A 26,890-nucleotide genomic window follows, 5' to 3' on the forward strand; every position below is an offset into this window, starting at 1 on the left:
CCCGGAGCTTGCTGCTATCCGAAGCCCGGGGAGCGCGGCACTGTAGTGCGGGAAGTTGCGCCGGGCTCCCAAGGCTTGCGGAGAGCTGCCCAAAGCCCGGGGTGTGCCTCGCTGCGCTCCCTGGGTTTCGGGCTGCAGGCTGCTGTCCGCAAGCCTTGGGAGCCCGGTGGGAACTCCTGCCGGGCTCCCAAGGCTTGCGGATAGCTTCCTGAAGCCTGGAGAGCGAGAGGGGTCGGTGCGCACCGACCCCTCTCACTCTCCAGGCTTCAGTGAAAGCCTGCGTTTGCCCCATAGGATGCACACACATTTCCCCTTCATTTTTGGAGGGGGAAAAGTGCGTCCTATAGGGCGAAAAATATGGTATGTGCCATGACATAGAAAACAGTTAATTAAATGGTTGTTGACAAACAAGTCTATGAAAGAACAAATATTTTACAAGAAAGATGAAACAACTTTATTTTGGTAGGGGCGGAAATGAACTTGTTTTACATCACATAGTATGTTTTGCCTTACTCTTTGTCCATTTACAAGCAGTTCAGAAGGAGGAATGTTTGTGCCACAATTCCATCAAACACTGCCAACTTCACGTTGACTTTGAGACTGAGCACCAAGATGAGGGAATTGTTTCTTTAAACGCTTCTCTCTCTGCTTCTGCATATTCCTCTTCCTTGATTCATTGCGCAAATATTGTTCAAGTCTGAGTCTGCAGGAGAAGACCAACCAGTGCAAGTTAGCGTATAAGTTGTTTGTTTTATTTACAATTATATACAACAATGTGTATACAACAATGTTTTTAGCAGGTGCCCAAGAGAGTACAGTGAAGGCGTCTGCTTGAGCTCAACAGTTTCAAAGTATAGCCGCTGCCACACTAAACATGTTCTTACAAACACAGACACCTGTGTGACACCTGCAGTGGTGCCAATTCTGCCGATCAAAGTGGTCGAGCAAGCACATGTAGCGCAAGGCGATCTCGTAGCTCTCCCAGACAATCAGCAAAGCAGGACAAATGGTAAGAGGACATATAAAAGGGTCTGGTTTTAAAGGCTGCTGGTCTTACCTGTTAAAACGATTGACATTTGGCAAAAAGTAGAACCGCTTTCTGTTATGCTTTGCATTTAGGTACCAAGGGATTGGCCATTCCCTAAAAGTGTACCTGCCAATGACAGACGAGAGGAATGTGTGAGATGAGATTCTTTTGAAAAGCTCATAATTATGTCTAGCCGCCTCTTCCCACCCCAAAATCTCAGGATACATCACACAACATTTTAGAGCCTATTTTTAGCTAAAACACATCAAAGCACAAACACAAGCACCAGTCCCTAGTTCACCATCAGTAGCTGATCTGCCCTGACCAGTTCTTATTTTAGCAAATTATTTGGTGGTTTCAGATGATAAATGCAGGATGGTAGGTTAATTATTTTAGGGCAGTAGCAGCACTCCCCCCCACCCCTTTCACTAAGAAAAGGCAAAGTGATAATCAGTCTTCCCAAGCCTCCACTGCCCTTTAGAAACTGAACTGGCTGTATGTGAAAGGCAGCCCTCACCTGCTTGCAAAGCACATAATGGAAGACTCCACCCCATACATTCAAAGTTCCCTCCCGCTCTGAATAGCTTACACAGAAAATGTGCCAGAAAGCTAAGAACGTCAAATGGTAGAAGAGACTTTTTTGTTTGTTCGCTCTTAACTTAAACGGGGAGTTCTTTCCACAATACGTTTCGCTTGAATATATGAAACTGCCTTGCACTACATCACGTCATTGGTCCATCCAGCCCAGTCCTCATACCTTCTTATTTCTAAAGTAGGTGTGGATTCTTACGTGGTCAGAGGCAGCAACTACACACAAGGCAGCAGCATGAGCAGGGCTGGCCCTACCATTAGGCAGAGTCAGGCAATTACTGGGTATCCTATGAAGTCTGCCCTTAAAAGCTAGCCTGCTGCCCTCAGATGTGATGAAGGATGCTGTCCCAGTGTGGAGGTAAGATTCAACTGCCAATCCAGTTGGCATCTGCTCATGGAATGTGGGGCACCATCTCTCTTGTCCTTGGCCTCAGACAGCAAAATGTCTTGAGTCGCTCCCAAGTACCAGGCTTATAGAAGTACAAAAAAAAAAAAAAACAAACTTTAGGGGGAAAAGGAAAACTAAAGGGAAGGAAACAAGCCTCCCCTCCCCAACCCAAAACCCAGTGAGGATTAAGCATGCTCACTGGCCACTGAATGCTAATTGGATGTTAGGAAAAAATATTTTAAAATCTGCTGGCAGAGGGATTAGAAAATAATGTCGGGTGACTGACACTGAAAAGGAGCATTCCAAGCTATTTAGCATTTCCTTGCATGTCCCAGTGGCACTGTCTATTCGGACTGGCAGTGGTTCCCTGAGGTCTCAGGTAGAAGTCTTTCCTAACTCTGCTAGCTCAAAAGATGGAGAGGCCAAGGATTGAAGGTGGAATGTTGTACCAAGTGTCTGCTCTACACGGAGCCACACTTGGTATTTGCTCTCCCCACTACACAAATGCTGCTCGATAAACACCAATAATTCTTTCCTGTACCAAAATACGCGGCCCAAGAAGTCATGTCTCCATTCGCCTGGTCTCTCTTTCTCCTGGCCAGTCTGTAAGAGCCGCAAAGCTTCTTCCCTTTCCTGGATGACAAGATCCATTCTATCCATGGAATCTTTCACCTGAAGACCACAAAAAGAGTGTTACAGCTCCATAGCCACCAATCCATCCGAAAGAGCCTGAGCCCAGGGGAACTCCAGACACTAGCTTTTTCCAAGCTGGTGCTCTCCTGATGTTTTGGCATGCATCTCCCATCAACCCCAGTCAGCACAGCTGTCACGGCTGATGGGAGTTGTAGTCCAAAACATGGAAGGCATTTTGTTGTAGAATGTGCATGGGCTTGGCAGTCTTATACAGTGGTACCTCGGGTTAAGTACTTAATTCGTTCCGGAGGTCTGTTCTTAACCTGAAACTGTTCTTAACCTGAAGCACCACTTTAGCTAATGAGGCCTCCCGCTGCTGCCGCGACGCCGGAGCACGATTTCTGTTCTCATCCTGAAGCAAAGTTCTTAACCTGAAGCACTATTTCTGGGTTAGCAGAGTCTGTAATCTGAAGTGTATGTAACCTGAGGTACCACTATAAGAGGTTTTGATTGTCCCTACAAACTAAACCACACTTTGTTGGGAAATCTGTTTATGAAAGGCCCATTGGAATGAGAACTATGAAATATATAGAAATCCCTTTCCTTGGAGTCTGTGCCAAGAACTTGCCAATGGATTGCCCTTTAACAACCTGAACCATAACTACACTGCTGCTGGGCAGCACTGCTGTTGGGTGGAACTTCTTCACCAGAAACTACAACCAGGCTTTCTGAGACTCGTATCCCTTACTTACAGACTTATTTCATTTTACCACGTGTGCTGGAACCAGAAAAAAATTCAACTGGAAACTGCTTCAGAATCCTGCACCCCCTCCCTCGCTGCCAGGGCTCACGCAGCCAGGGTTGGTGACAAGATACAAGGATGAGAGCAAATCAAGAGTTTAAGGAGCCTAATAGAATTAGGGAAAGTTTAAAGACTTGCTTCATCTTATTTGACTCCTACATAAATGTAGGTAAAAGCTGTAAAGTGTCTTTGGAAGAACTGCAAATGCTGCCTCCTTTACAAAGAACATAGGGTTGCCCATGTCCAGGTTAGAAACTGAGATATGAAAGCTAGGAGCTAAATGAAACCTTAAACCTAGGTTATGGGTGCAGCAACAGAATGTCTAGGAACTTTTTTTTATATAACAAATATACAAAGCTGAAAATGAATGAACTGCAGCTAAAATATTATGCTCATTTTTCACATGGTCTAGTCCTTCCCCTGTCCACCCCCCTAATATTCTTAAGAGGGTCTCTTTTCCAGTCTTCAGAGTAGCTGGAAGTGGGGAGGCAGAAAAAGGTCCTTCTTTCCTTCCATTTCGTAGATTTAATCTGAAATCTTAGCCGCAGTACTGCACCCAGAGCTCAGAAACTGCTTGCACTAATGAAATTCCCTGTCGCAAAACGTGCCTAGGACAACAGGAGTTTCGAACACTGGCAGTGACCTCAGATTCATGTTACCTTATCTAATCGCTCTGGGCTTGGCATTGGCAGCCTCTGCCGTTTTGCTTCTTGCTCCAACGTTAAAAGCATGTTTCGCTCTTTAAGCAGGACGTACCTAAGTCAAAGAACATATTGGTAAGTACTAACAGATTGTTAACTGGGACTCGTTTGCCCTACAGACAGGTCATGCTAACCATAGTTTAGTGTTATGTCAATAAGCAATGAGAAGCTTGGGCTGAAATTCTTCCTCCTCCCATGTAGCTGGAGGTGAAGTTTTTGCTTCTGCCTTTGATTAACTATTGCTTACCATGTTGGCTGGACCCAGAACTGTGGTTAATCTTAACTGTGGTTTGCTTAAACTGTGATTTGAAATGGGCATGTTTGAAAATAACTATAGTTAACGGTAACCAGAGTTTGTTGGTTCTGGGTCATATGAGAAATTACGTTTAAACTAAAGTGGAAGCAAAAGCTCTCAAAATGCACCTTATGGCTGTCCACATGCAATTCAATAGAGCTTTCTGAAATGTGTGCAATTTTGTCCAGCCACCTCTGTCTACAGCTTCTTGGCTAAATTATAATGATATAGGAACAGTGGGTGTCACAACTAGCAGAGGAAAAAGACAAGTTAAAATGAACTTTACTTCTAAGACAAATGGTGAAAACTTGGAATAATTATAGGATGAAATCAGGCCCAGAAGTTTCCCTCCTTAGCATTCATCTTAAAGTCACTCAATGTTTTTAATGAGAAATCAGCCATCAGAGTTTGTAAATTGGGGGAAGGGTGTACACAAAGGGATTTAACAGATGAAAGTTTGCTAACATGGAATGAGATAGCTTAAAAAACAGGAGGCTAGGTACTCCATGCTTTCAGAATTTTCAATTAAGAAATCTTTTGTCGAGTATATGGTAAGGAAGATGACAACATGAGAAGTCACAATGGCAGCTAATAAATCAAAAGGCAAAAACCTACAAATTATTGATTGACCTAAGTAAAAAGGAGTTTGTCTTCAGGGTAAGGTGAGAAAAACAAGTGGTATTTACTATGCCAGAATTGAGATGATTTAAGATTTGGCATACAGTAAAAATCTGCACTAAGTTTATCAATAAGGGAAAAACAGTACAAGCTTTTATTGCACCAATATTTAACTCCTGCCAGGTTGAACAGAATGTTTATGGAAACAAATGTTACGTGTTGAAGTGTCTGGCTGTAAATGCACAACTATATTACACATGTGGTGGGAATGTCAGTAAGCTTATGAATTTTGGAAGCAATCTGAGTCAAATAATATTAACGGGTTAACACTGAGATTTTCCTCAGTGTTGATTTTAAATGGATTGAGGAGGATATTCCTGGATTCTGAAATCATGACCAAGCAGTTCTTGAAATATTGTGCATAAGGATGAAACAAGTACAGTAACTTTAAAGAAACACAAGCCATTAGATACACTGAAATATACTCACCAAAGTTTGTGCAAATCCTCACTGCTCTTGCCTCGGAGCTGTTCTACAGTCCAAGAATCCCCTGTGGAATCCACAAAGTGCATCAGTGTTTTGGCAGGGGGACAATGACTGCTCAAATTTATATGGGGAACTGTTCTAAGGACCCAACCAGACTGAAATCTGCTTTGCACCCATGAAAGCTTCACCAAAAAATGAAAGTTAGAAAAGGTGATACAAAAGATTCCTCAACATTACTGTCATGTATAATCAAATATTTTTAAACGAACAGAATTAAATATAAATAATGCTAACATATTATTGGACATAATATCTTCAGGTGACATATTCTGAATAAGAGTGCACACCTGAACAGTGATTTTACAGACACATGAAGATATACGCCAGCACAGAATGTGCTGCTACTGAACTTTTACAATCCCACCTAGCTTACATATCCACAAAGTGGGAGGCCAGAAGGGGAGTCAAAACAAACAGATTCTGAGTATCTTACCAGATTTGACTTCTGTCTTTCCCCAGTTTTTGGGGTCATCAAAAAATTCCTCCAGCCCATTCCGAGGCAAGGAGGTATGAAGCAACATACAGGGCGAGACTGCTTCTACTTTTGTGGCATTCTTCTGCAGGTTGTTAAGGATGAATCTGAAGGACAATAAAATAGGATTTTTAAAAAAACAACAACAAAATTATATAGGCGCACACACAAAAAACCCCATCAGGGATGCTTTAGCAGTGAATATTCTGCATCAGCAGGAGACTGACTTGACGACTTCCTATTCTACAATTTCATATAATCAAATTTACCTAGTTTAAAGCAAATGTTCGAAGTGTTTCAGTGGTTTTTGAAAACTGAGTATCTGAACTAAAATCACTTTTTGAAGAAACCTAGATATTACTTTAGACACTCAAGACACTTGAGGTGTGGACACTGTATGGTGGGTGACCCCTCTAGCAAGCTAGTCTACGTAACAGCTATACTTTGGAAGCCTGATTTTTCCCCCAGAGAAGGCTGAAACTTATTATGTACAAAGCAAATCGAACCCCCTGAACACAGTTGAACTTTGATAACATAACATCATAGAACTGTGGAGTTGGGAGGGACCCAAACCCCCTGCAATGATGTTTCATCGGAATCTCCTTTCTTGCAACTAAGAAGCCATTGGTTTGGTTCTACCCTCCAGAGCAGGAGAAAACAAGCCATCCTTCCATGGGGACAGAACCTCGAGATATTTGAAGATGGCTTTGAAAATTGCAACTGAACGTCAGGAAGAACTTTCTGACATTAAGAGCTGTTGGACGGTTGGAACGGTCTCTATTGGAAGGTGGTGGACTGTCCTCCCTTGGAGGTATTTAAAGCAGAGGCTGCCTGGCTGTCCGCTGCTGATGCTTGAGCTGAGATTCCTGCATTACAGGGGGATGGGCTAGATGATGTTTGGGGTCCCTTCCAACTCTGCAATCCTATGATTCATTTACCTCACTGAACGTTCTAGACTGGTGAGCCTACTGGTTTCCCTATTGCCACCCTGTGAGATCAGAATGGTCAGTGCTTGGATTGCCAAGTTGGAGAAAGGGGGAGTTAAAAATACAAAAACAGTAAACCAACATCCTCCCCCCTGCCCAGATTCCTTAATTGGCAATAATAATAATAATAATAATAATAATAATAATAATAATAATAATAATTTATTATTATTATTTATATCCTGCCCTCCCCAGCTGAAGCCGGGCTCAGAGCGGCTAACTACAGTAAAATAATACAGCATTCTAAAATCATTTCATTATAAAATCAGTTCAAATCAAATTGATGGCAACCATTGGGCTAGAGTTCTGTGAGGATCACCAAAGGAGGGGGTCAGGCTGTGCCTTGGCCAAAGGCCTGGTGAAACAGCTCTGTCTTGCAGGCCCTGCGGAAAGATATCAAGTCCCACAGGGCCCTAGTCTCTTGTGACAGAGCATTCCACCAGATCGGAGCCATAGCCGAAAAAGCCCTGGCTCTGATTGAGGCCAGCCTAACCTCTTTGTGGCCTGGGACCTTCAAGATGTTTTTGTTTGAAGCCCGTAAGGTCCTCCATGGGACATACCAGGAGAGACGGTCCTGTAGGTACGAGAGTCCTAGACCGTACATGGCTTTAAAGGTTAAAACCAGCACCTTAAACCTGATCCTGTACTCCACCGGGAGCCAGTGCAGCTGGTATAGCATTGGGTGAATGTGATCCCACAGCGAGGACCCCGTGAGGAGTCTCGCCACGGTATTCTGCACCCACTGGAGTTTCTGGGTCAGTCTCAAGGGCAGCCCCACGTAGAGCGAGTTACAATAATCCAGTCTGGAGGTGACCGTCACGCGGATCACAGTAGCTAGATTAGGGCGAGAGAGGTAAGGAGCCAACTGCTCAGCTTGGCGGAGATGAAAAAATGCCGCCTTTGTTATAGCTGCAATCCGCGCCTCCATGGAAAGGGAGGTGTCGAAGATTACACCCAAACTCTAACGGATGGTGCTGGCACTAATTGTGCCCCTGCAAGAGATGGGATTCGCCCCCCTAATCCCATATCGTCCCGACCCAGCCAAAGGACCTCTGTCTTCGAAGGATTTAACTTCAACCGGCTCCCACGTAACCATCCAGCCACAGCTTCCAAGCTGTGTGTCTGGGGCCGAGTCAGGATGGCCATCCATCAACAGATAGTAATAATAACACAATAATAATTTTATTAATTGTACCCTGCTCCTGTGACTGGATTTCCCCAGCCACTCTGGGTGGCTTCCAACATAAAGCCCTAAGCGGCCTCGGTCCTGTATACCTGAAGGAGCATCTCCGCCTCCTATCATTCAGCCCGGACACTGAGGTCCAGTGCTGAGGGCCTTCTGGCGGTTCCCTCATTGCAAGAAGCCAAGTTCCAGGGAACCAGGCAGAGGGCCTTCTCAGTAGTGGCGCCCACCCTGTGGAATGCCCTCCCTTCAGATGTGAAGGAAATAAGCGGCTATCTTCTCTTTAAAAGACATCTGAAGGCAGCCCTGTTTAGGGAAGTTTTTAATATTTAACGATGTATTGTTTTTAACACTTGATTGAGAGCCGCCCAGAGTGGCTGGGGAAACTCAGCCAGATGGGCGGGGTATAAATAAAGTATTAATAATAATAATAATAATAATAATAATATCTATATAAAAAAGTAATGAAACATTAAGCATTGAAAAAGTAGCTTGGGCGGGGTATAAATAATAAACTATTATTAATATTATTATATATAAAAAACGTAATGAAACATTAAGCATTGAAAAAGTAGCTTGGGCGGGGTATAAATAATAAATTATTATTAATATTATTATATATAAAAAACGTAATGAAACATTAAGCATTGAAAAAGTAGCTTGGCTTGAACTCGGCACGGGGGAAATTCAAGGAATAAAAGGAACACGTTACAGATAGGTAGCCGTGTTGGTCTGCCATAGTCAAAACAAAATAAAAAAAATCCTTCCAGTAGCACCTTAAAGACCAACTAAGTCAGTTCTTGGTATGAGCTTTTGTGTGCATGCACACTTCTTCAGATACACTGAAACAGAAGTCACCAGACCCTTCTATATAGTGAGAAGGTGGGGAGGGGTATTACTCAGAAGGGTGGTGGGAACACGGTAAAAGGAACACGGTAAAGCGGAGGTCGCAGGACGCCTCCCTCCACCCGCCTCCCGCCCGGCGGCTGCCCACCTGGGAGGAGAGGACGCCGACGGGCCGCCCCAGGTCGCTGCAGCCAACCTCAGGAGCTTCGAGAACGGGCGGCAAAGCGCCGCCGCCGCCATGACACCTCCCGTTTCCCACAATGGTCATCGGCAGCCGCTTCCGCCGCCGGAAAGCTTCGACCCAGGCCCATAGAGATTGCGACGGATGTACGCAGGGGCACGCAGGCCTAACTTCCGGTTTGGGTCGGAAGCCGCTCTTCCTTGGGGTTTCCTTGGGATTCAGAGCAGGGTCTACCCTCCACAGCCCTGAGCATTCCTAGAGCGGACCTCCTTCCCCTATTACCATTGTAAATTTAAGGGGGAAAGGTTCAGTTTGAGAAGGAAGAGCTATGTATACCTCTAGCTTTTCGTTTCCCCACAATGCTCCTTGCCTTCGACCGCAGATACAAGAAAAATTGAAGAGGCGACCGTGTGAGGTCGTCTTCCGCAATAAAAACGTCGGTCTTTGGGCACCTTAAAAAGCGACACCACGACCAGCCTTTCGTGAACTATACGCAAGAAAATGAATCCAGCTCATCATGTAGTTGCGGGCAAGGTGCCCCCAAAGGAAGGGATTTTTAAATCCGTTTTGGCGTACGTGAAAATCGCATTGGATTGAGAAATTAAGGATTTTTATCGTTGACAGTCATTGAGCAGTGGCTGGACTCCGCCAAGAAACGAAACATAGCGAGCCTTCCCTGCTCTTGTTCAGATCTCATTTTTGAGGGGTTGAAATTCTGCTTTGATTTAGCTTTTTAAACATTCACATATGAACTCTTCAAATGCAAACACTGCTCAAGGTTTCTATTATTATTATTATTATTATTATTATTATTATTAACAACGGTGCAAGTGAGTAAAGTGTAACTCTGTGTAACAGAGCATCCAGCTGATGTTTAAAGGAGATTTGGGCTCTGACTTCAAATGTGCAATATGAATAGTGGATTGAGTTGCAGGGAATAATGATGATGATGAGAATGATAACAACAACATGTTTCTTTATCTTGCCCAAGGCAACCCAAAGCGACTTACAACCAAACAACCACTTGCAGAAAGCGCTCTTACGTCCTTTTTTTCTTCAAATTTTTAAAACTGTTTTTCCAAATTTATAAACAAGCAAGCAAACATAATTGTAATTATTCCACTATTATTAACATTGTTAAGTGACGTCCTCAAATCCCCCTGGCTGAATTTCAATGTGTATCATTGTAACAGTTTTCCAAAACTAATTTCTAATAAAATTTACTTAGTCAATTAACTTCTTTCTTTCTCTTCATATTAACTTTGCGCTGTTACGTTCTTATCCAGTACAGTACAGTCCTTACAAGGTCTACTCGGAAGTAAGCCTGATTGAATCCAGGGGTGCTTAGCTTACTGGAGAAATGCAGCCTTTTTTTTTTCCTTTAAAGGATTCAGCATGCAATAGGACCATAGGCGTTGCAAAGGGGGTGGGGGGTGGGGCAGCTGCCCGGACTTAGATCAAGTAAAACAATTTGTTGTTGTTTAGTCGTGTCCGACTCTTCGTGACCCCATGGACCAGAGCGTGCCAGGCACTCCTGTCTTCCACTGCCTCCCGCAGTTTGGTCAAACTCATGTTGGTAGCTTCGAGAACACTGTCCAACCATCTGGTCCTCTCTCGTCCCCTTCTCCTTGTGCCCTCCATCTTTCCCAATATCAGGGTCTTTTCCAGGGAGTCTTCTCTTCTCATGAGGTGGCCAAAGTATTGGAGCCTCAGCTTCAGGACCTGTCCTTCCAGTGAGCACTCAGGGCTGATTTCCTTCAGAATGGATACGTTTGATTTTCTTGCAGTCCATGGGACTCTCAAGAGTCTCCTCCAGCACCATAATTCAAAAGCATCCATTCTTCAGCGATCAGCCTTCTTTATGGTCCAGCTCTCACTTCCATACATCACTACTGGGAAAACCATAGCTTTTACTATACAGACCTTTGTTGGCAAGGTGATGTCTCTGCTTTTTAAGATGCTGGTAAAACATTAGTAAAACATAACTGACCAATCACGTCGGTTCTGCGCCCCCTAACAAAAATCTTCACTGCGCTCGTGAATAGGACTCGAATTAAAACAACAACAACTCTTTGCCGCTTATCTTTTGCCTGGGAGAGAACGCCGGGAAGAGTCGCCTCCCATTCGTAGCTGCGCTTCCTACGAGCATCTAATAGAGAAACCCCGTCGGGTTCTGCGAGCGGCGCATTGAACTCGGAAACCGGCTCTTCGTGGCAGTCTATAATTAGTGAATCTACGCGCCGCCCTGGCGCCCGTTCTAAAGATGGCGGCGACGCACCTTCAGCCCCGCCCGCCGAACGCGAGTCACCTTCCTCCGCCGTTACCTTGCCAGTCGCAGGCATGGCGGCCATGAGCCTCCTGCTCCGAGCGGCGGCTGCTTTCGCGGCCAGGAGGACCTTTCCCGGCCCGGGTCTCTGGGGTCGCTTCTCCCTGCCTGGGCGGGCCGCCGGCCGCTCTGTGCTCATCGGTATGGCTTCCCTAGGGGACGGGGGGGATCCGTGGGGTGGGGGGTTTCCCGTCTGGTTGACCTTGAGGATTTGGGACAATCCCTGAGTTTTATTTATATGCAATAATAATAATAATTTTACATATAATATCTAATGGTATTATATCTAATTGCCGTGACTCCCCTGCCTGGGAAACCTATTGCGCAGGCAGAAGTTCAACTGGTGAAGCGTGCTCCCAACCTGCTTGGTTTGGGCCAGCCATGCCTATAATATGCCAATAATAATAATAATAATAATAATAATAATAATAATAATAATAATAATAAATTTATACCCCACCCATCTGGCTGGGTTTCCCCAGCCACTCTGGGCAGCTTCCAGCCGAATATGAAAAACAATACAGCATCAGACATTAAAAACCTCCCTAAAAAGGAACGCCTTCAGTTGTCTTTTAAAAGTAAAATAGTTGTTTATTGCCTTGACATCTGCTGGGAGGGCTTTCCACAGGGGGCTTCTGTCACTCAATCGCAGTCCTTCCCCCCAAGGGCTACTTTTCTTGGAGGAAGGGTGTGCTTTCAAAGACATGTCAATGATGAAAATAATTAGCAAAGCAATCCTGTCTCGGCTGGGTCAGAGCTGGACAAGTCCCATTATTATTATTATTATTATTATTATTATTATTATTATTATTAATTTGTTGAATTAATATACCACCCTATACCCTGGGAGTCTCAGGGCGGTTCACAGAATAAAACCAAGATATAAAACCACAAAATACATAATAAAAATAAAAACAGCAGCCCAATAGCCCCCCGCCCAACACACACCACAGGCTCGGTTTTTTGCTTTGCAAGAATAGCTGTGTGGGAATGTGCAAAAACAGAGGAGAACACACCCGAAGGTCTCTTTGTCGGCTTGACTGGGTCACAGAAACCACAGCTGGCTTTGCACTAAGATGTGGATTTCATTTTTGCAGCTCCAGTACGCCATGGCAGTGGAGGTGGGAAAAGAATGTTTGTCATTAAGGCGACGGATTTTTACGACAGACGATTTCTGCTTTTGTTGGTGAGTCTACACGCCTTGGAGAGGGAGGATTTGTAGGAAACCAAAAGGTGTTGCACGGGATATTCTGTGATATTCTGTCTTATAAATGCTACTGTATTCAGTTTTCCTAAGCCCGAGGTTCAGCTTTACCTTAGAGATGGCTTCTTGAGCTTTGTAAACAAAGCAGAGATACCTGTGGACCAGGGCCGGATTAAGTTTTGATGAGGCCCTAAGCTACTGAAGGTAATGGGGCCCTTTATATGTGATATTTTAGGGAGCAGACTAGCAGGCAGGGCCCATTACTTACATCATAGGAGCCTACACAACACAAAACACTGTTGCTGTATATAGGTTTTATTTTATTTGTTTTTTATCTTATATTTTGGAAATGTACATCCAGCTTTTTTTTCCTTTAATTTTTTTTTGGGGTCCCAAGAGCGTGGGGCCCTAAGCTATAGCTTGCTTAGCTTATACGTAAATCCAGCACTGCTGTGGACTATAAAAGTCGCCTTTCTGTTTTGCAAGAGGATATACGATATACGGGTGAGGGTTTTTTTAGCTTATTGGTAACTAAAGGATTAGAAAGGGGGCAGTATCAACTCCACTTTTCCTAGAGACCCCTTGTACAGTGCAACCTGTTACCGTGGGATAAGGGTGGCTTCAACTTTGCAGCAGTTCTGGTGACTGTTGTTTGTTTCAAGGTTGGACATGAGCCCAGCTACAATGCTGGGATTATTGTATCATCAGCAGAATATTGGGTTGGGGTCATCATGTTTAGGTTGGGATCCATGTATGCACCAAAGAATTGCTCATTTGTTTTCATGGCAGCACTTCCTGTTGCCCAAGAGATAAGTCTCCGTTCAGTGGCTTGCTCCAGCAAAAACAATAAATGAAATTCAGGATTCTTAACCTCTCTATGTGTGCTTTTTACTTCTTTGGATCTTTGCCATAAACAGACAATAAGATATTTCAGAGTGAACTGTGTACATTCATTTAGAGGTCTTTTCACATGTGTAACTTAAAACGCCAAGTGGTATCTGAATATTCAAGAGTTTTAAGTTCTGAATAAATGACCATATCTATTATTATTATTATTATTATTATTATTATTATTATTATTATTATTCCTAAACCACTCTTAATCCAAGGATCACACAGTGGTTTTATATTTTACAAGATAAAAGCACCAATATATATAATTTAGTAAGAAACAAAAACAATACCCCCCCCGCCGAGTTTAAAAGCCCATAAATTGTTTAGATAGAAAAGGAATGTTATTGTCTGAAATATTAGGCTAGGAAATATATCCTAATAGTCCAGATTGTAGTGTTTCTTGGGGAGAGGTTCAGTGTTGGAAGTGTTCAGAAGCAGATGGCTCTTTAATACTTTAATATTTGGTGGTGATGTAAACACACAAAGAAATACTGAGAGATGGTATATGAGGAACTTAAACAAATGTTTGAATTCACATTTCCCAAAAATCCAGACGCCTTCCTTTTAGCAATAACAAGAGAGGAGATACCAAAGGAAGTCAAAAATCTATTTTTGTATGCAACAGCGGCCACAAGAATAGTCTATGCAAAGAGCTGGAAAGAAAAAAAAATACTCCAACAAAGGATCAAAGTTTGCATAAATAATAGACTTTGTAGAATTAGCAAGCATGACGGCCAAAATAAGAAATTTGGATGAAAAGAAGATAAGAAGCATGTGGGAATGTTTTGGAGAATATTTATAAAGAGATGGCATTTAGCTTAACCTATAAGTAGGGATGAGTATGTGATCAGCAGTAAACAAGATGAATGAATTGAAGGGATGAAATAAGGTAGAGAAATAACAGTGAGGCCGTGAAACAAAGCGTTTGAACAAGGGTGTCAATGAAGGATAGGTTGGGAAGTCTGTGTAGGAACATGGTAAGATAACAAATGTATGTGGGGAAAACAACTGGAAAATGCATAAATAAAAATTACATATTAAAAGGAGAGGTTCTATGGAAAACAAAACTCCGAGGTGGCTTTCACCTCTGGAAGCCAAGGCCCGAAAAAGACCCAATATGGAGGCCAAATGGCCAAAATATTGGGAAATATTAGAAAAAGATGGAGACAATTGGAAATTGCAGAGTTTGGAGAAAATGAAGGATAAAGTGTGAGACTGGTTACATTACGCTCAGATTAAAGAAGTTTTTAAAAATGACAAAAAGTTAGGGTTCCAGGTGGAGAAATCGAAGTTAGAAACAGAATTGTTAGAGCCAAAGACTAAGGTATTATCAAGAATGTATAACTTGCTGTTAAAATGGAACACACAAGACGAAATGGTTAAATCGGCTATGATAAAGTGGGCACAGGACATTGGGCATAACATTATGTTTGAGGACTGGGAAAGGTTGTGGACCAATGGGCTGAACTTCACTGCATGTAATGCTCTGAAGGAAAATGTAATGAAAATGATATACAGATGGTACATGACCCCAGTTAAACTTGCCAAAATATACCATTCGTCTGATAATAAATGTTGGAAATGTAAAGAAAATGAAGGAACATTCTTTCACCTCTGGTGGACTTGCCCTAAAGTGAAGGCCTTCTGGGAAATGATATATAATGAGTTGAAAAAGGTATTTAAGTATACCTTCACTAAGAAACCAGAGGCCTTCCTTCTGGGTATTGTCGGCCAGAAGGTGTCAAAGAAGGACCGAACACTTTTTATGTATGCAACAACGGCAGCAAGGATACTTATTGCTAAGAACTGGAAAACTCAAGATCTACCCACACTGGAAGAGTGGCAGATGCAGCTGATGGACTATATGCAACTGGCCGAGATGACTGGCAGAATCCGAGACCTGGGAGAAGAGAGGGTTGAGGAAGACTGGAAGAAATTTAAGATTTACTTACAAAAATATTGTAATTTGGTTGAATGTTAAGAAGGATGCTAGATCATAAAGAATTGTCCACCACTGAATTAGATCTGAATTTGACGATAAGTGAGATTAAGGAAAATATAAATTTTTGGAGAACTGCTAGATTCTATTTAAAGGAGCGGATGTAAGATTGTAAACAAAATGATAATTTGCTTGAAAAGATTTTATAACGATGTAAGTGGAAGCGGGAGACATGAGGGAGTCCAAAGAAGTGATGAAACTGTGTTATGATATAAGTAATGCTGTTTGTTATTTATGTTTTATATTCAAAAAACCTCAATAAATATTTATAAAAAAATAAAAATAAAAAGAGAGGTTCTAAAATTACTGGGGCTTGATGAAGATGTTAGGGTACTGTTTATTTTTGCAATGTAATGATCTTGCTTCTTCTTGTTTCCTTTCACCTTCTAAACAGAGGTTCTACATTTTGCTCACCGGAATCCCAGTTGCTCTAATTATAACATTTGTTAATGTCTTTATTGGTGAGTATTTCTGCAGGTTTCGTCCTATTTTGAAGGGCTGACATAAGAAGCTGTGAAGTAAAGTGAGCAGTTGCATCTCTCCTAAAGAGCTGCTCTTTTTCAATGACGTTAAATCTGGTTTGGGTTAGTACAAGAATTGCTAGGTGAATTTTAAAAAGGAATGGTCTCAAGGAGTCCTCCTTTCTCCTGGCCTCAGAGGATGGCGTGAACCAATATCTTAGTTCGCTTAAAACAAAAAAAACCTGTAGGTGTTAAAACTTTTTGAATAACTACCACTTAACCAGAAAAATGCGTCTCTTGGCCAGTTTGTTTTCATGCTATATCTGCTACCTGTAAAACAGAGAATTTTTACCATTGGTTATTTGTTATGTGGAGTATAAGGCATGAATTATGTTTGTAGGGACAGGAATTCTCCACCCTCATTTGCATGTTTCTCCGCGGTTTTGTGTGTGCGCTTACTTGAATGTAAGTCTCCTTGAACTTGGTGGGACTTACTTCTGAGCAAACATGCTAAGGACGGGACAGCAAACTTTGAATTAGTCCTATTTTGAAGATAATGCATTGTGGCTGGCAACAGTATTCTTTCTTGACAGTGTTTTTGGAAGTCTATTGCATTTGAACTGAGCTGCTTCTTTCTCACCAGGTAAAGCTGAACTGGCTGAAATCCCTGAAGGTTATGTCCCAGAGCACTGGGAGTACTATCGCGTGAGTAATAATAATAATTTATTATTTATACCTCGCCCATCTGGCTGGGTTTCCCCAGCCACTCTGGGCGGCTTCCAACAAAGATTAAAAATAAATTAAAGCATCAGTCATTAAAAGCTTCCCTAAAGAGGGCTGCCTTCAGATGCCTTCTAAACATCAGATAGTTGTTTATCTCTTTGACATCTGGTGGGAGGGCGTTCCACAGGGCGGGTGCCAATACCGAGAAGGCCCTCTGCCTGCTTCCCTGTATCTTGGCTTCTCGCAGTGAGGGAACCGCCAGAAGGCCCTCAGCACTGGATCTTAGTGTCCAGGCAGAACGATGTACAGAGCTGAATACTTATTGTAATCCCGGCTTGGGAAGGAGCTTTCTGGGCTGCATCCAGACTTGCCCGCCTGCAGACGAAAGAACTCCTTTTGTTCATGGAAGGGAGTTGGGTCCATTGGAAGCTTCCACCAGAGGAAGGAGGATGGTGGCAATTTCTGCCAGTTTTCTTTTGCCCCTTAATCCCACCACCGATGCTGATCCAAATCTCCAGAGCAGATATTTGGAGGGTGGGAAATAGGGGGCTGTGAATTCTGGAAGCATGAACTGCTGAGCAGCGCCTCTCCCCATCCCTCTAGCACAGGGTTGGTGGAACTGGATTGAGTCGGGCGAGATCCTGACATTCCCCAACCCCCGCAGGTCACGTTCTAGCAAGTTCTAGCAACTAGAGATGTTAGGATTTGAACCAGGAACACCATGCATACTAGGTACATGGTCTTCCAGTGAATTCTTTCCTTTCCGATTCCTCCATCTGCCCATCTTGTCAGATTCCTTTATCTCGCCCCCTTGCTTGCTCAGCCCCTTTCCTTCAGCAATTGGTTCTCTGGGTTCCTGACCCCTTAGATTCCTACCTTTTAGGCTCTCCTGCCAATCAGCTCTCTACTCTTAGCCCGCCTCACAACAGCTCCTCTTTCCTTGGGGTGTGTACGAAATTTTAATCCCAGTCAAACTGGGAATTTTACTTCCATTTGCTTCTCACAGGATGTTTCGTTAATGACAGCTTTGCCCCCCTGAGTAGCTTGAAGATTCCATGACATCACACCAGACAAGCCAATCTGTGTCTGAGGCTTCTCTGCTGTATAATGCACGCAGGTGCTCATGATTCCTTAGTGATGCCTTGCTTTGCTTTTCTCCAGCATCCGATAACAAGGTGGATTGCCTGCTACCTGCTCGACCCTCCTGAAAAGGACTATGAAAAGGGGTTGGCTTACCTTTATGCTGAATCCGAGAAACTTGAATTAAGGTAGGGAAAATCAACAGGTAATTTGGTGGTTTCCCAAACTTAGGAACATTAGGAAGCTGACTTATTGTATAGGGAGTCAGGCCTTTGGCTCACCTGCTGCAGTATGGTCTGCACCAGGTGTGGGGAACCTGTGGCCCTCCAGTTGTTACTGAACTCCGACTCCCATCAGCGCCAGTCAGAATGGCCAGTAGTCAGGGATGATGGGAGTCCTAGTCCAAGCACACTTGGGTGCCCATGGGTTTGCTAATAATAATAATAATAATAATAATAATAATAATAATAATAATAATAATATATTTATACCCAGCCCATCTGGGCGGCTTCCAAAAAAAATATTAAAATACTATAATACATCAAACATTAAAAGCTGCCCTAAACAGGGCTGCCTTCAGATGTCTTCTAAATGTCTGGTAGTTGTTCTCTTTGACATCTGGTGGGAGGGCATTGCACAGGGAGGGCGCTACTACTGAGAAGGCCCTCTGCCTGGTTCCCTGTAACTTGGCTTCTCGCAGTGAGGGAACTGCCAGAAGGCCTTCGGCACTGGACCTCAGTGTCCGGGCAGAACGATGGGGGTGGAGACGCCGTTTAGGGCTTTAAAGGTCATCACCAACACTGAATTGTGCTCGGAAACATACTGGGAGCCAATGGAGGTATTTCAAGACCGGTGTTATATGGTCTTGGCAGCTGCTCCCAGTCACCAGTCTAGCTGCCGCGTTCTGGATTAGTTGTAGTTTCCGGGTCACCTTCAAAGGTAGCCCCACGTAGAGCGCATTGCAGTAGTCCAAGCGGGAGATAACCAGAGCATGCACCACTCTGGCAAGGCAGTCTGCAGGCAGATAGGGTCTCAGCCTACGTACCAGATGGAACTGGTAAACAGCTGCCCTAGACACAGATTTAACCGGTGCCTCCATGGACAGCTGTGAGTCCAAAATGACTCCCAGGCTGCACACCTAGTCCTTCAGGGGCACAGTTACCCCATTCAGGACCAGGGAATCCTCCACACCTGCCCGCTTCCTGTCCCCCAAAAACTACTTCTGTCTTGTTAGGATTCAACCTCAATCTTTTAGCTGCCCTCCATCCTCCAACCGCCTCCAGACACTCACACAGGACCTTCACCGCCTTCACTGGTTCTGATTTGAAAGAGAGGTAGAGCTGGGTATCATCATACATGGCCAAGCAGAGGTTCTTCAGGGTTTCAGACACTGAACGTTCCCAGCCCAACCTCGAGATGCCAGAGATCAACCCTGGGACCTTCAGGGCAGATGTGGTACCACTAGGCTACAGCTCTTCCTAAAGTTGTGTTGAAATGTTGCTGAACTGTCATTTCAGGCATGAGCCAAAGTCAGGTAGGGGGTTGAAAGATAGACTTCCTGCAGTTAATTGGAAATGTTTTTGCTACACATCGTTCTGTGGTCCACTTTGTGTTTTGTTGCTGGAGATGCTGAGCCATGACGTTTCTTTGATAATATCATTGGCCGATGTCTGCCAACACCCTTGGGGGGGGGGGGAATCCATCTAATCCAGTCCCCCCCCCCCCCCATGCTGTGAAATGACATCCAAGCAGGGCAAGGGAGGGACTTTTCCCTCCCGGGAGCCAGAGGCAGAAAGTGCTCACGGTCAGAGGCAAAAGGGAATGAACAGTTGTGACTCTCTCCTTTGAGTTGCGGGCCTCAGCAGATCTCTGTGTAGTGAATAGCATTGCTTGTGGGCCTGTCCCTGGTGAATATACAATTGTCCCTCCTGTTGCTAGGACTGGTTCAGCTCCTGTTGCCACATTCTTCCCCACAAACATGCAGGCAAGCACATAGCCACACAGAGAAAGGCTAGCCTGAATGCGCAGGGAACCGGTGGCCATTTCAACAAGCCTGGAGGTGAACGGTTTCAAGGAGCCATAATTGTGGCTACAAATTTCAAGCTCCCCCAAATGTTCATTCTTGTGCATGGTAGTTTTTCTCCACCTGCTCCCTTGTATGGGCTGATGCGGAGGAATTTGGCACTGTGAGCTGGCCTTAATTGATCTAATTGACCAACTTAAGTATCCAGGCACATGGGTATTAAATAGCATATGGGTTGCAGCCTCCGCCTGCCAAATTCTACACCAAGGCAGATCCATCTGCTCCGCTGCTTTAAAATTTTGGCCTGACTGGTTGTATTTGGCTTGAACAATGGATAACGTTGGCATGGCTCATCAGTCCCTTTTGAACACGGTAAAAATAGACTCGGTTTAATGGGAAGAAGCAGGATGCTACCTCAATCACAGGTGAAATTTGAAATCACAGGTGCTTCCCTGCTTCTGCCAGGAAACAGGCCATGATCCAGCTTGTTGTGTAGTCCGAACTTGGGCTCATGGTTTCCTTCCAAACAAACCACGAGTGGCAACAAAGGCTTGCATTTGGCTTACTGCTCATGGTTTGTTTGGGGGGGGGGGGAAACAAACCATAACCTTGTGTTCAAGGTGACTTAAGAATCAATCAGTTTCTGTAAACCGCTTAGAGGTCTTTCTACAATCAAGTGATATAGACATTATGTTAAATAATAAATATACAGATTGTGGCTTGTTTCGTGGCATGGGGGCAGGAGAGGGTGAAAAATGTGTCCACGATTCCAGCAGTCTTCACTAGTCCATTGCGCATTCACATTAAACCACAGCTTATTCTAAGTATGGTATAACATAACGTGCGAGCCAGCTCCATTGTACAATTGTTTGATCGTCTTAATTTCCTGATTCTCCTTCCTCATCCCGCTATTTTCCTTTTACAGGAAGCAGGAGAGGACAGCACGCAAGCTAATGCAACAGCGGGGGGATGGACCGTGGAATTTCCATGAAACCACCCCCGCAAGTCTTATTGATTATTCTAACAAAGCAACACCTGACAATTAAGCCGGTTATCCACCTGTCTCAGAGGTGTGCACCCATAAAAGAGTAGCGGAATTATGTAATGTATATATATATATCTGACTTCGTAACTCAAATAAAAAAAAAGATTGTTTCAATTACTCACTGTGTTGAAGGGTTTCCACACGGACTTTCAGATTCTACAGAGAAAGTGCAAGTTGCTTTTGCCATTAAAAAGGAAAAGAAAAAGGATTTCCAGCTCTCATGCTTGTGGACCTGTGGTAAAGATGTGCTAACATTTAATGGTTAACAGACACAGATTTTCCAGCATTGTATATGGAAAGACAAGTTATGGACATAGGCAACTAATGACAAAAATGTGATATTTATTGATTAATAACAACAACAGTTATTTTAGTAGTAATATTTTTTAAACCATGCAGGGAATATATTAAAAATTTGGCTTCTGGTTCCTTTCCTCGCCCCTCCTCCATGCACCCAGAATCTGCTTTGGGGGGGTCTCGCAGTCACCTGTGACATTGGGGGGTAATGGTAAAGGGACCCCTGACCATTAGGTCCAGTCGTGGCCGACTCTGGGGTTGTGGCGCTCATCTCGCTTTCTTGGCCAAGGGAGCCGGGGTCATGTGGCCAGCATGACTATAAGCCGCTTCTCGCGAACCAGAGCAGAGCACAGAAACGCGGTTTACCTTCCCGCCGGAGCGGTACCTATTTATCTACTTGCACTTTGGCGTGCTTTTGAACTGCTAGGTTGGCAGGAGCAGGGACCGAGCAACGGGAGCTCACCCCGTCGCGGGGATTTGAACCGTCAACCTTCTGATCGGCAAGTCCTAGGCTCTGTGGTTTAACCCACAGCGCCACCTGCGTACCTTACTTTGGGGGGTAGGCTCCTCTAAATAAGAATGTCTTCGGCAGGTGCCGAAATAAGAATGTCTTCGGCAGGTGCCGGAAAGAAAACCGTGAAGGCTGCTGCCTGACATCAATAGGCAGGGAGTTCCAAAGAGTCAGCCCTGCAACACTAAACAATTGAGTCCTTACAGATGCAGTTGCGGGTATTATGTGGCACCTGTAAAAGTGCCAATTGAGGTTGAGTTGGCACATAGGGAGTAAGGCAGTCTTGTAGGTAAACTGGTCCCAAGTTGTTAACCGGTGCCCCTGAACTCATCTCAGTAGGGGAATTAGCTACCAGTGCCGAACAGTGAGCTGCAGAGTTTCATGCTAACTGCAGCTTCTGGCTTAAGCTTGGAATCGGAGAATTGTAGAGTTGGAAGGGACCCCAAGGGTCATCTATTCCAACCCCATGTAATATAGGAATCTCAGCTGAGCTTTTTGTGAGAGCAGCATTCAAAATATGCTGTCGCCCAGAATTCCGACACCTCATTCTGCGTAAGGAAATGCATAACTTAGCCCTGCCTCCTAAGTGTGATGTTTTTGTTTGTAGAAAGAGGCTACTAGCAGTTGTTTGGGACCACTAGAGGGCAGCCCTGTCTTTCTGCATCACAGCGTGGCCAGAATAACAGCAGCATAGGGCAATCCTCACAAGGCGAATCTCTCCAGCCTTTGCTGTGCCCTGCCCCACACTCTTTCCTGCGGCTGTGCGACCTGCATCCTTTCCCAAAGTTTGATGCCATTGCTGTTCTCTCTCACAAACTACACAGACCTTGCCTAGTTCCCTCTCCATCACCTGCCCTGCTCCTCACATGGACAAGCCTGTACCAAAACAAATAACACTCCACAGACGTGCAGGGTTGTATGGTGGGTAGAGTGTTTGATTTTGGCTGGAGAGTCTGGGTTCAAATCCATGTTCTGCGATGAAGCTCACTCAGTGGCCCTGATTCTTGTGGAGAAAACATCAGCCGGGGCGTAGGCATCCCATAACGTGGGATTAAAATACAGTGGTGCCTCGCAAGACGAAAAGAATCCCTTCCGCAAGTCTCTTCGTCTAGCAGTTTTTCGTCTTGCGAAGCAAGCCCATTGACGGATTAGCGGATTAGCGCTATTAGTGGCTTATCAGCTTAGCAGATAAGCGGCTTAGTGGCTTAGAAAAAGGGGGGAGGGAAGGAAAAAAAACCTGCAGGAACTCGCAAGACATTTTCGTCTTGCAAAGCAAGCCCATAGGAAATTCGTTTTGTGAAGCGCCTCCAAAACGGAAAACCCTTTCGTCTAGCGGGTTTTTCGTCTTGCGAGGCGTTCGTCTTGCGGGCCACCACTGTATATGCAACGTCATCAGGGCCTTATCTAATAGGTGCTTTCAGTAGCCTCTCTGTTATACCAGGTTAGTTGAGTCACCTGTGTCCTCTTAAGCCAGCTGCCCTCCTAATGCTGTTAGACCCCCAGCTTGGAATAGCTCAGTTTATAGAAGAAGAAGAAGAAGAAGAGTAGGAGTAGGAGTAGTTTGGATTTGATATCCCGCTTTATCACTACCCTAAGGTGTCCCAAAGCGGCTAACATTCTCCTTTCCCTTCCTCCCCCACAACAAACACTCTGTGAGGTGAGTGAAGCTGAGAGACTTCAAAGAAGTGTGACTGGCCCAAGGTCACCGATTTGAACCCGATTCACCAGATTACGAGTCTACCGCTCTTAACCACTACACCACACTGACTCTTAATTTGTGGATTGTAGGTTTGAGCCCCAGTTTGGCCCCAAAATTCCTGCACTAGATTGGACTAGATGACCCTTGGGGTCCCTCCCAACTCTTGCTTGATTCTGTTTGCCCAGGTGCTGAGATCTACAGGGGAGGCCCTGCTGGTAGTTTCTCGGCCATGTGAGGTTCATGGTGTGGTGGAGCCTTTTCTGGCTCCTCGAGTGTGGCATGCTCTCCCTCTGAGATGCATGTAGTGGTATACATGTTGGCATCACATCAAGGCACACTTTTTTTTTGCAAAGAGCTTTGTTTTGTTTTTAAAAGATATTTATCAAAGTTTTACAAAGAGAAAAAAGTTACAGAATAAAAAAGAAGGAAAAATACAAAAAGTACAAAAATACATAGAAAAAAATGCAAAATACAGAAAAAGTAAATAGAAAACAGTTAAAAACAAATCAGTCTTTTCATATCTTAAATTTCATTTACTTATTTCCCTGACCTCCTCACACCTCCCTTTTTTGTATTCCAGTTCACATGGTTAATTCAGCAAATCCTTACCCTCTTTGTTTTTATCTTAATTCTATATCTTAACGAATTATAACTTTATATTTTCATCCGTTATCAATCCATTTGTACATTTTTTTTTAACCTTGTTGCTAAGGCCGCTTCATTTCAATCCAACATCATTTTAACATTCATTAATTTTACAATGTTTCTGCAAATAGTCTTTGAATTTCTTCCAGTCTTCTTCCACCGACTCTTCTCCCTGGTCTCGGATTCTGCCAGTTATTTCCGCCAGTTCCATATAGTCTATCACTTTCATCTGCCATTCTTCCAGGGTGGGTAGATCTTGTGTCTTCCAATACTTTCCGATGAGTATTCTTGCTGCTGTTGTAGCGTACATAAAGAAAGTTCTATCCTTCTTTGGCACCAATTGGCTTTTTTTGCACAGAGCTTTGGTGGTGGAAGTTGTTACTCACCATGTGCCTAACCCTCTGTGCAGCCACATTCACATGTAATGGATTCTTGGCTTAATAAACCATACATTGCATATTGTAGCAGCAAAACAACTGGGGAGAAGCAAAGTAGCTGCAATCTCCCAGAGCGCATATAATCATGCTAAGTTACGTTTTTGCTCAACAAGAACTGCGACAAGAATCAGGCCATTGCATACTCTTCTAAGCCGAAATTTATAAGCTGTGTCAGAATGAAGCCTCGTTCACGTTATATTTTGATGTACTAAAACCAAACAAAGGTGAATTTTACCACCATTTGGCATGGTTATTATTTCATTAGAATTCATACACTAGCTTTCTTTGTCCTTGCGGATTAAATAAATACTAGCTCTCCCCAGGGGAAGATGTCCCCTCCAACAATGCAATTCCGGTACCAGGTTTTATTACTGTTCAGAAAAGAACATGTTAATCAGCTGTGACTCTCCTTAAAGGAACAGGCTGCTTTAGAGGTACAACTGAGGAACCAGTAGCACCCACGTGTATTGGCTTTAGCAGCAAGTGATTTTTACAAGTGTGTCACACACATTGATCACCGTAGGTAGAAATTGCCTAGCTCTGCTTCCTGGGAGATCAGCTTTTCAATGGAAAGAGTTCACACATTTGGCTGAGAATTGCCCAGCGCTGATCCAGCAACCAAGTGTGCAGGCAAAATCACATGACCTATAATGATTTTTGGTGTTTACCTATAATCTGTAGAATTAAGTGTCTCTGTGGTCCGCAATAGCCTGGAATTATTGCATCAGCTTCTTTTCTGTGTATGTGTGTATCTTGCTGAGATCTTGGCAACAACGGATTACTGAGTATTAGGATGTCCCAGAGTTTCCTCCTTTTTCCTGATTGTTTTTTTAAAAATCCCATAAAAAGAGGCTATAAAAAGCACAGTCTGTTATCTCAACAGGATTTCTCTTCCAGCCCTCCTCTCTGGTAAAACATTACTCATTGCTTAATAACAACATCAACATGAGAATGAGTATTTCATTTTGTTAACTGAATTTCCAGCTCACCCTTCACCAAAAGGTTGTAGGACTCATTCCTTGCATACAAAAACGCAATTAAAGCCCCACCTGTACTATATATCCAAAGCAATATTATGTCACATTCAGTAGTCGTAATTCAGCACAAAATCCTGGGAGTTGTTGGGAAACCCCTATTTCCCTTCTGGAGTGACAATTGGTAGTCAACCCCTCTTCCCAGCCAACTCTGCGAATCTTTGGGCAGAGCCACAGCGGCTGTTTAAAGTGGTATAATTCTGCTTTCAAATGCACAGTGTGGACAGGGCCTAAAACAGTGAGCAGCAATCCCAAATCGCCATCCATACAACAGGTTTGGTGGAGGGCCCTCTCCATGAAAACCCCACAACCAGTTCTTCAGTGCCCAAAGGCCAGAATAAACTGGTGAACCCTCAGCAAGCCACATGGACTGAAAAGGGTTAGAGATGTGTTATTGGGGCCACCACCAAAAAGGCTCTCCCAGGAGCCACCAGTTGGCCCCCAAACCTCTGAGAGCAGGGATGACAATGACGGCGACGGCGACCCAGAACTGTGTCACCTTCTAAGCTTTCCTCCCTTTATGAGACCTGGGTTCCCCACACCTTTTTCCTCTTCCTATACTTAACCAAGCGAGTATTTCATTTCATTCCATTTGTTCTCTTTTAATTTGTATACCACCTTTTCTATATTACTATATGCAAGGCGGTTTTCAAGCTGAAAGAAACAACAAAATAGACAGCAAAGACCCCCTAAATCATAACAATCTGATCCAATGCCAAAAAGCCACAATGGCTTTAAAACAAACAACTTGTATCAAATAAAGCCATATTCAACAATCCATATTCAGCAACGAAATAAAATTAAATATTAGCAAACAATAACAAAACAGTTTACATTGATCAGTTACAATAAATTTAGTAAACTGTAGTCAGTAAAAAGGACGGCAAGTCACAACGCATAACATACTAAAAAACATACAAAGCCATGGAAAAGGATCCAACTGAGAAACAAGGACGCACAACTTGGAAAACTATTATTTAAAAAAAATATATCCCTGAACTCCTCTTTCCCCAGCTGCTTCCGCTGTTCCCAAAGTCTGGGAAAGGCTCCTTGGGCAGGTGGAAACAGCCATTGCAGAAAGTCTCCTTAACCGCCCCCCCCCAATGCCCTGGGTTGGGGTTGGAGGAGGAGGAGGAGAAGGCGCAGCCCAGGGCATGTGCAGAGTCCGGAGAGCGGGAGGCTATTTTTAACCCATGGGCGTGGCCTCAGCTGGTTCCGCGAGCCCCGGCACCTCTCCCGGGGC

General features: G+C 44.0%; 2 protein-coding genes across 2 annotated transcripts; one reads left to right on the top strand and one right to left on the bottom strand.

Annotated features, from left to right (window-relative positions):
- Positions 1-430: 430 nt before the first annotated feature.
- Positions 431-9,369, bottom strand: MRPL47 (mitochondrial ribosomal protein L47). Its single transcript, XM_083739942.1, has 7 exons — positions 9,237-9,369; positions 6,035-6,180; positions 5,545-5,605; positions 4,101-4,197; positions 2,548-2,678; positions 1,058-1,153; positions 431-703 (listed from the first exon to the last, which is right to left on the bottom strand). Exons 1-7 carry the CDS (start codon positions 9,326-9,328, stop codon positions 568-570), a joined length of 759 nt encoding a protein of 252 aa, XP_083596068.1. The 5' UTR covers positions 9,329-9,369; the 3' UTR covers positions 431-567.
- A 2,152-nt stretch (positions 9,370-11,521) lies between these two features.
- On the top strand, positions 11,522-21,141 carry NDUFB5 (NADH:ubiquinone oxidoreductase subunit B5). The gene is made up of 6 exons (XM_083739968.1): positions 11,522-11,736; positions 12,693-12,781; positions 16,087-16,153; positions 16,797-16,858; positions 18,038-18,144; positions 20,905-21,141. Exons 1-6 carry the CDS (start codon positions 11,610-11,612, stop codon positions 21,023-21,025), a joined length of 573 nt encoding a protein of 190 aa, XP_083596094.1. The 5' UTR covers positions 11,522-11,609; the 3' UTR covers positions 21,026-21,141.
- Positions 21,142-26,890: the final 5,749 nt, after the last annotated feature.

This window comes from Podarcis gaigeae (assembly GCF_964106915.1).
Source record: "Podarcis gaigeae genome assembly, chromosome: 5".
Lineage (NCBI taxonomy): Eukaryota > Metazoa > Chordata > Lepidosauria > Squamata > Lacertidae > Podarcis > Podarcis gaigeae.